This window comes from Eublepharis macularius, chromosome 2, assembly GCF_028583425.1.
Source record: "Eublepharis macularius isolate TG4126 chromosome 2, MPM_Emac_v1.0, whole genome shotgun sequence".
In the NCBI taxonomy this organism is placed as follows: domain Eukaryota; kingdom Metazoa; phylum Chordata; class Lepidosauria; order Squamata; family Eublepharidae; genus Eublepharis; species Eublepharis macularius.
Genome location: NC_072791.1, coordinates 34,165,799 through 34,176,230, shown reverse-complemented (window position 1 = coordinate 34,176,230; position 10,432 = coordinate 34,165,799). Strand labels below are relative to the sequence as shown.

Genomic DNA, 10,432 nt, shown 5'->3' with positions numbered 1-10,432 from the left:
GCACAAATTTAATTGGGCTTATTTTAAAATCCTCCTGATGATGCTTTCGTTTGCCTTGTGGGATTGCAGAGAGAAAACTAGCATCTGGTGTTTGAGGCTGCTGGGGATTTGCACCATATTATGTGTAATAGCTCCACTGTAAATAAACAAAATGAATAATTAAATGAGTATTAAGGTGGCCTGAACTATCTTGAAATATTCTCTGCTGAGGATCTGTTTGATGCTGCATTTGATACACCAGCAATGCATTCTGGGTTGGATTTCATGATGGCGTTGTAACAACCTATATGGATATGCAAAACCTATTTTCAATGGACTGTACTTGACAAGTCATAAATCAGTATGCTGCTTAACTAGTCTCCAGATCTTCCATAATACCATGAAAATGATACACTATGGAAGATCCAAGTGTTTCTAAGATAATGGTTTGTGCAAGGATACACATTTATACTGAACTGGAGCCCAGTGGCACCTTAAAAACTAAGTTTATTCCAGCACCAGCTTTTTGGAGTCAGCACTCACATGTATGCTCCGACACATTTTTGTATGTTGCCCTTTATTCAAGAAATTCTAGGATGGCTTACATGGCATGCTCTGATTTTATTTTCAGAACAACCTTGTGAAGTAGGTTCTTTTCTCTCATTCCTTCCTTTGTCCTTCCTCCTGAACCAGTTCTTGGGGGGTGTTGTTTGAGTGTTGGGGAAATTTTCTCTTAATTGCATTCCAGACTGTGTTTCTTACTCACTCTGATACGCAAGGCATCCTGGGGAAACGACTTTTATAGGAGCCCTGTATATATGATGCATTAGTGCTGGGTATTGTGTGTAGAGGGGGGAGTGAAATGGCACCCACATTTCTTTTCTAAGACATATTATAGACATTTTATCAGCTTAACATCGTTACAGCTGTGATGTAGGTGTATACAGGCTCCGTTCGTGACTGTGTAGATGGAGCAGTATGAATGAATGAATGAATGTGTGGAGTCTCTGTGCCAATGTTAGGGTGATCATGTGTGGGCAGGGCTAGCAGGTATGATCGAGTTACTCCTAACACATGCCTTATCTATACACAGATATGCCTGTGTACTGGGCTGCCTAGATTAAGGGTTACTTGCATCTTAGTACAGTAGGAGTTGAGTTCAGTGGCACCTCAGAGACCAACAAGATTTTCAGAGAATGAGCTTTCAACAATCAAAGCTCCTTTCTTCAAATTCTGACTCTCAAAAGTTTATACCATAAAAAAATCTTTTGGGTCTCTAAGGTGCCATGGGACTTAAATCCTACTGCAGACCAACATGGCTATTCACCTAAAACTTAGCAGTAGAGAGTCCAGTAGCACCTTAAAGACTAACCAACTTTATTTTAGCATAGGTTTTTGAGAACCAAAGCACTCTCTGTCAGATGCAAGAGAGCTGTGGTTCTTGAAGGCTTATGCTACAATAAAGTTGGTTAAAGTTGGTTAGTCTTTAAGGTGCTACTGGACTCTACTATTTTGCAATTACAAACTAACATGGCTAACCCCCCTGGATCTATGACCACCTAAAACTTGCATCTTAGTACTGCCCCTTTCTTGTTCGTGGACACTTTTCTTTCTCTGTGTGAAAATTCTTGCTACTATTTCTGTTCTGAAGATGGAGTAATTTTCGCTGTTGGGGTATTGAGACATTTTTTAATGCTGCCTCTCCAAGAACCAGCTTGAGGTGGCTTACAAAACAAAAACAATAAAAATAAAACATTTATTAAAATCCAACATTTAAAAACTCATTCCAGCATAAAAACATACACAGTAAAAAAAGACCAGTGACAGCTTAAAGTAAGTTTCCAGACTAAAATAGTAGTAAAAGAGTAAACCCTTAATTAAAACGTGAGCAGAAATGTTTTGGCCAGGCACCTAAAAGAAAGCCTAAAGGGGAAGGGGATTCCATAAGCAAGGTGCTACTGCTGCAAAGCCCTCTCACCTCTGAATGCAGGGACACAGAGATCAGGGCTTGTGAGGCAGATCTTACCTGGCAGGCTGGGCAAGGTGGGACGTGGCAGTCCTTCAGATACCCTGGCCCCAAGCCACTTAGGGCTTTAAAGGTAAGAACAAACAATTTGAATTGTACCTAGAAACAAATGGGCAGCCAGTGCAGATCTCTGAAGGTAATTTTCAATGTTGGAAGAAAAGCCCTTATAATGTACTGAAAACTGAAGATATTTAGAAATTGTATAAAAGTGAAGTAACTTGTAAAGGTCTACATCCAAAGACATAGTGAAAGAAATAGTTTAAGCAAGTCTCTCGAGTGAGAAATGGGAGATTCCTAGTTCAATGAAAACTGATACCATTCCCATCTGGAGGTAACAATCATTTTGTGGAATCTGAGCTACTCTAGTCATAGATCCAGAGGAGTTAGCCGTGTTAGTCTGTAGTAGCAAAATAGTAGAGTCCAAAATAGTAAAGAGTACTGGACTGTTTACTATTGAACTACTCTGAAGTACAACAGGGCAGTGTCACGGTAATTCCTATTTAACCAGGGAGACTTTCTGATAAGTTCTGAATCTTTGACAGTGGCATTCTTCCAATACCTTCATTTGGTGTTGAAATTCACATCACTTTTAACAGTAAAGACTTGAGCAGCTTTGCTTGAATTGTTTTCCAAACCACCAACAGAATACAGCTAAACAGTGCTGTTCCTCTGCCCAAGTCTTTCAGTCAAAATGTGACTCACTCTTTCTTACAGCACGTTTACACGGCTGTGTCCTCAGGGATGTCACTGTTTCCCCATAATAGCTGAAATCTCCAATTGTGCAGTAGACATGTGCCAGGGAGCCATGGCCAATGGTGCACAAGGGAGCCGCGGCCAATCCCTGGCATGTACCCAACACATATCCCTGAGGACTAAGAGAGATGCATCTTTCCTTTTGTGCTTGGTATGTTTTGAACAAAACAGGACTGGGAAAACGGAGAGACGAATTAGTGAAGAACTGAATTTGCTTCTGTCGGATAGGCCAGTTCTACGTGTTTCCTTTAGTTAGGTAGTATAAATAAAGGGTCATGCTGCCACACCTCAAGCAGCAGCAACCCAAACCTAGAGCCTTCTGGCTCATCCAACCGAATTGTTCCTCTAATTCCAGACAAGTCATGCAGAGGTTTACACTGCTTTGCTCTGCAGCAGTCCCTTTGTGGAACCGTTGGCCTGTGGCAAGAACAAGAACCAATCGTAAACAGAGCAGCACAGAGGACGGGTTTTGATTTCAAAATGATAAGCTCCAGTTGTGCTGGACTTAGAAACTTTATGCCTGAAGACAGTGAAAAGAAAGTATAGAAATGACTTACAATAAAAACAAAAAGCGCACAGAAATAGATCTAATGCACTAAAATCCCTCAAGGGATGATTCTAAATGTTGGAAAATATATTTTAAATCCATTGTGAAGATTACTAGATAGTCTTGGGTGAATCACAATTTCTCATTCTAGTCACTGGTCAAAGAGATTTATGAGGCTAAATCACTCACTTTCTCAGATGATAGTATAAAAATTATCATTTTCCTGGGTAATGTCATCGAAACCTGTTCTGTGAAGCAGGTTGTCATATTAATTATGTTCAGTGAGGGCAAAGAACCCTTTCGCTAGTTCATTTCAAGGGAGAAAAACAAATACTTAAAAATATTTGTTATGGGTATCAGGCTTTCTCCACTTTTGTACAAATTTAGTAAGTTATACAGTTGTTCTTACCCATGACATGCTCGTAAAAAGGAAAACCAGCAAAACTTTAAATAATTTTTTATTAAAACAGAAAAAATACATACTGAAGTCTACAAACCGGACTGATTTAAAACACACAATGGTTAGGAAACAGTATTTTTATGGAATATCACACAACAGGAAGGTTTTGAAACAACTTCTTTCCAACTGCTTCATAGATGAACTTTAAAAACTTTTCTGAAGGAAAACGCTTTGTAGATGTTAGAATATCTTAGATGTGGAGATCTTATTGTGCTTTTTTCCTGAGAAAAATGCACTTCAGCTGAACAGAAATACTGACAAATCATCTTGTCCATAATTCATTGCTGATTCAAACTCTTTGAAGCTAATATGGCCATCAGAATCCTGATCAACTTCCCTGCAAAAGAAAAGCATTCCAAATACTTAAAATGAATTAAAGTATTAAACATAGTATTCTGCTTATACCGTATCTCCCTATTACGGATGGTTGGTTTTTACACAGTGAAGATTGGTTCCCATTTGGCAAAGATAGAAATACTGCATATGTTTTTTTTATTTTGCAACAGATAAAATTAGTTTATGTTAACATGATAATACATTTTCCCAGTACTCCTTTAACTGGTTGCTGAAATCTGTATATTTAAGGTGTGTTTTCTTATTTCTGAACGATATAATACTGAACTTTTTACAAAGCTAATTGTGGATAAATATCTCCAAGCTCTTGATAAACAGATGGGCACCTGAAAGCAAGGAAGTCTTGGGTTGTCTATCGTAGCTTTGATCAATCAAGCTATATTGTCAGACCCCAATTTAGCATTCACAACCTTGCTCTTAAAACATGCTGAACCAGAAATTAAAAGGCAAATAATGCTTTGGAACAGCACAGGACAATGTTGTGACCCCAATACAAAAAAATTTACTTGCTCCTTATTAAACTCCTTAATTGCTTGCGCCCAATCACAGTGCCAGACCAAAATAAAAAAGCTGGAAGGTCAGCAAGGGTGCAGGATGACAAGAGATACCATGCGAATGCTTCAATTCTGTTGGCATGCCGTGTTATTACATGGCAACATTACAGTCCTCTCTTTGCTTTCCTAAATACATTGCATAAGAAATCACTGCAGAGCTCTCAGTAGGAGAGGAGAATGAACCTTAGTGATAGTCTTTGATAGAAAACCAGCCTGTATTTCCTTGATTGGTTTTCAGTCCATGAGTCATGATTGGCCATAAAGGAGATATTATTCTGTGGCTTTGTAACAAGAAGCTTCTACAGGTGCTGTTAAACACACACATACACACATACCAAAATCACTTATATCTGAGTAGTCCCTCAGGAAGTGGGCAATTCCACTTAATTGAAAAGAGTATTTTAAATTATCAAATTATCTAGATACATTCCCCAAGGCAATACTAAACAGAATGTTTGTACTTTGTTGGAATAAAATTATTCTAATGAAGAGTCCAGGCATTTTCTCTAAAACTATTTCAAGGCAAGAAAAGATTGAAATTGAAATTCTGTTATTTGATTTCATTTTTTATTTGAAATATCTTTTATATCTCATACCCTATTAGATCAGTAATTGGTGATTAACCCTTACTACAGAGCCTGATCAAGCCTTGGACATCATGTCCAACAATATATGGCAGCATTTTGTTGTATAGCATAGCGGTTAACAGAACGAGCTATGATATAGACAGTCCCTGGTTCAAAAGTTAATCATGAGAAAATATTTTATGGAACAACTCCACATTGACTGAAAAACAGAGAACTGATACCAGTTAACAATAATGGTCTGATGAGGCACAACACAGGTGTATGACTGAAAACTTTATCTGGTACAAGTTATTTAATTGTTTATTTAATTTATATACCACCTTTCTTCCCAATGGGGATCCAAAGCAGCTTCCATCATTCTAGTCTTCTCCATTTTATCCTCACAACAATCTTGTGAGATAGACTAAACATGAATGTGTGTGACTGGCCCAAGGTCACCGAGTAAGCTTCCATGGAAGAGTGGGGATTCAAACCTGGATTTTCCAAATCCTAGTCCAACACTCAAACCATTACACCAAGCTGCCTCTAACTGACAACCACAATGGTCTCTGTGGCAAGAGCATTCTTTGCTTAAATAACTGTGGTACGATATTCACTCTAAAGTAAACACACAGTTCAGAGTTTGTTATTCATTAACTTTCCATAGTAAAAAAGTAGCATATATTTGAAGCATTCATCAGCACCTAAGGCCTATCTTTTTCTGGAACTGCAGGAGTAATTAGTACCACAACTTAACTCACTGCAGAATATAAATTACCCTCTTATTAAATTAGATAATTAAAGTCTCCTGAAACTAAGTAAGGTTTTTTCTCTCCCCTTCTGCATTAAGGAGCCTCTCCAATTGGAATATTTTAAAACTAATGTATTGTGTAAGTAGATACTCAAGATGGATGATGCTGCCGGTTTCTTGATGGTTTTCAATAACCTACATTAGTCACACTCCAAAAAGCCAGCTTCTGCCCTGCAATGTGAAGGCAAAAGAGCACACACCTTGTTTGCAGAGCTGCCCTATAGAAACTCGTAACAGCTGCCTCCTACTCCTTGCTGTGCCACCACTGAGTACTACAGCGTTGTAGAAGTATCATAGCCAGATCATCCAGGGTTGCACTGAAGACTCTACAATCCAGATATCAGCAGGCATGGTTGTCATCCTTCACTGTCTCTTGTCCCCTTACTCTTTTTCGCTTGAAAATATTATCCATCTACAGCATACAACATAGGGAATAGTCCTACGCAGCTCCCATTTTATTCAGTAAGGCTTAATCTCAAGGAAGTGTACTTAGAATTGCAGCCATAGTATAGCATGTACAACTAACACATAAAATACAGATTATTAAAAGTTATAAACATTTTCTAGTACAAAGAATTACCTTTTACCTTGGCATATTTTGTGTTCCAGTGTATGGTAAAATTTTCTTTGTAACTTCTGTGGTGAAATGCCTTCCACCCTCGAATCCACCTTGATATATTAATAACTAGAGGTATGCCTGCTCGCCCACCCTGTAGCTCACTGTGCTTGTGAAATGTAATGGAAGTTTGAATACTTAAGAAGCAGCTCCACCTCCTGCCAAAAGAGCTGCAGCAACACCTGAGGAAGCAACAGCCAGAGCAATCATCCTTTTTTGCAAAGTGTAGGGAAAATTAGATTTATAACAAATATCATACCCAGCCTTTCTCCTCAGTGGGAGATGTGGCTGCATTCTTCACAAAGGCCAGAAGCACTGGAGTGTTCTATGCTTCAGAGACAGATGACTCATCTCCTGTGGTTTTCCTTGGCCGTTTTCACACGTGCCCTGGGAGATGGCACAAACTCACGGCATGAAGCATCTTCTTAGCACAATGTCTTGGCACGATCCCCTTTAATGGCTGGATGACGTCAGAAAAAGCACCATTAAACAGGATCGTGCTGGGAAATCGCGCTAGGAAGACGTTTTTATGCCGTGAGTTTCGCGTGATCTTCCAGGCATGTACGTGGCTGTGTGAAAATGGCCCTTTTCCCATTGTAATGATTTGCTTAGTTTTTAAACCTTTGCCTTTGGACCTTTAATCCAGCTCCTCTTCACTTAAACTGGTCTCAAACAACTCTCTTTTTATTTCCACTCATATAGAGCTTCAGGTGTTCTGTACTTTACCCAAGCTTTTACTTTAAGAACACCTTTTTTGTGTTTGTGTGACCTTAACATTGCTGCCTCTCTGACTCCCTCGAAAGGTTCTTGCTGCGCCTTAGACCACAATACAGGTAATATAGGAAGACTCGTTCTAGATGGTAGTTCAACAGAATGGTCAACATGTGAGGATAGTTGTGAGAGGGGAAAGGGATCTTTCTTGCTTGAACAAAAGTACAATTTATTTATAAGTATATAAGCTTGGTGGATTCAAAAATAATTATATCTTTTTAAAGATATATTCACAGACTCAGTTACATAGAGTAGTTTTCCACACAGGTCTTCACTAACAGGATAAACTCTATTTTATTTATTTATTTTATTTTATTTTTAACCCTCCCTCCCCACAAGCCGGCTCAGGGCGAGGTACAACATTGATTAAAATACAGCATTGATTAAAATACAGCTACACAGACAGATTCACTCAGGCCTTTCTATTCAGCTTACCTGGCCTAGATAGAATAATCTTTCTCTCTGATATACAGAGTGACCCAGTTGCACACACAGTTAGCCTGATTTAGGCAGAATTAGGCACTCAAGCTTCCATACAGTTTGCCAGATGTAGCCAGAATCCTTTCCCTGTGAAATACGGATTCTCTCAGGCTCAACACAGCTTGCCTATTTGACCAGAATGAACACTTTTTCTCAGCACTCTGACTAAAAACTGCAGTTTGCCTCCTAGGGTACATATATCCACAGTAACATATACTAAAAATCCCTGCATTAAGCGGAAATCAAATCCAAACTATTTAGATGCGAAACATTACACCCATCTTTTACCAGCCTTTTCAGTCCTGATTTCCAAGCAGTGGCAAAGGGAAGGGGCAACGGTTGAGATCGCCATCCCTGAAGAATTAAAAAGCAATTGACAGCCCCTGCGCTAACTAGTGTGAGTGAACCAGGAGATGCAACAAGTGGTGAAGCCTTTAAATGGCAATGCTGACGCAGAGCGCTAGAGGCATTACGGACTTATGGAGGAAGAGAGAGGGCTCCGGGGCAATCAGGCCCACCGCCTGGATCATCTCCATATTCCACAGGTCAACCAGGGCTGCAACCGGAGGACCAACCTAGCTGGCTGGAAAATCCACCGGAGATATTGGGAGCCCCTCTGGATCAGTTAGCCTCCTGGGCCAGACCATCCCCATTGTACCCTCACCAAGTGCCTGAGAGTCTAAATCTCATCAAATAATGGTTAGCCTATGGCAAAGGCAGGGTGGGGATGTGTGTTTTTTCAGTGTATTTTTTACTCAGGAGTTTTTGCTCCTGAAAGTGAATTTGGTTTGCAGAATCTTCATACTAGATTTGATATTGTTATACAGTCACATTGTGCCTATTTAGACATTGTAACTCACATCATTTTCCATAATGTTAGAGATGGAAGGAATTTTTAAAGGTCGCCTAATCTATTTCTACTGCCCTTTCCCAATCAATAAAGGAGTTTGACAGATGTGCAATCCTTTTTTTCCTTTGCACAGTGGGGGTATATTTCTCCTGCCTTCTCCCACAACATACTGATTATCCCTGTTGCACTATCTGGGGAGAATGAAGGGATTCTGCAGGAAACATAAGAATGTCATGGGTTTAATTACAAATACCCATCCTTTGGGATTCGTAATGTCTTTCACGTGCCTGTGTGGTCTTACATAGGTGAATGCATCTCCTGGGAAATTGAGAAGGTTTCTCCAATGTGTCTTTATTCTGACAGCTATCCCAGTCTTCATGCTCATTTATTAAGGGGTACCTGAAATCTGAATTAAGAATACAACTTTGGATCAATGGTGACCTACAGCTGAAGGGCTTTATAAATTCTTCACCTTCCAACACCAAACCTAAATTGTACGAAGGCTTGAATCCCTCAAAAGTTAATGCTGGTTGAAGCTCCTATGGTGCTTCCATCCATTGTGAGTCATGCTTTTTAATGGTCTGAAAGGCTTATATCAGAACTATGAATGGCTTTCTGTCACCAATATTTTATTCTCAGCTCTTCAGGGAAACTATTCCTGATGCTGTTATATCAAGCCATATATACTTGCTGGCATACCTCTATCTGTGAAGAAAGAGAATGGAAATCTGGTCTTTCTCTTTCTCTTCTCCTTCCCCTTCCTCTATACCTGCCTATATAGCTATACTCTTCAAAAATTCCACTGCATTTAACTTCTAGCAGCAGTATCCTTCAAAGAACACAATGGAAATATGTTGCCATTCTCTGCACCCTTCTAACTGCTATAGAGCTGGATCCATTGGAGTGTTTCTGCAGATGGAAGGATTTCTGTCCGCTGAGCATGACTTTTTCAGCTCCCCTTTCCTGCCGCAGCCCCAAATCCTCCCCAACATTGTTCCTGGAGGTCCACTGTTCCCTAGGAGTAGCATTTGGGGGGGCATTTGGGACTGCAGTGGGAAAGGAGGCAATCATGCCATGCAGGTGGAAATTCTTCTGTGTGTACTCTGTTGGATCCAAGCCATACTCTGTACACCAATAGGGGTGTAGACACACAAAAAAATTCAGTAAATCCCAGCTGGGAATACTGAACCTGAATACTGAATTGATTCTCTAGTTTGGTTCAGTAATATAGCAGAAATTTGGTAAAATTAGGCCATTCTTTCCTTTGGGAAACTCAATCCGGGGGCTATCTGGTGGGCTGGGAGGGGAGCTCACATTTCAACCAAACTTCACCAAATTTGCAGGCAACCAACTTCTGAGTATCAAACAGAATCAAACTGAAGCAAGGGAATGGAATCCCCCAGAACCAAAGGAAAGCAAGGGGACCAACATCACACCAGAGAATCATAGCCATTCCACCCAAACCAAACTGAATCAAGGGACACTGTTGCAACTTAGCCCAACAGAACCAGTGTCATCCACAACAGCCGGGCACTAGTTCAGTCAGTGGAGGAACACCACAGAACAGAACCAAGTGGCACCCAGCCACAAGCACAAGGCATTCCCTTGCTTCAGTTTGCTTCTGTTGGGCTAAGTTGCTGGATGGTCTTTAACTACAGCATAATT

General features: G+C 40.0%; 1 protein-coding gene across 1 annotated transcript in view; it reads right to left on the bottom strand.

Moving 5' to 3' along the window:
• Positions 1-3,747: 3,747 nt before the first annotated feature.
• The window catches only part of EFCAB11 (EF-hand calcium binding domain 11), a 63,108-nt gene continuing 56,423 nt past the window's right edge, over positions 3,748-10,432 (bottom strand). Inside the window, exon 6 of the mRNA XM_054969903.1 lies at positions 3,748-4,102. Coding sequence (XP_054825878.1) covers positions 4,003-4,102 — 100 coding nt within the window. The 3' untranslated portion in view covers positions 3,748-4,002. The remainder of the gene's footprint in view (positions 4,103-10,432) is intronic.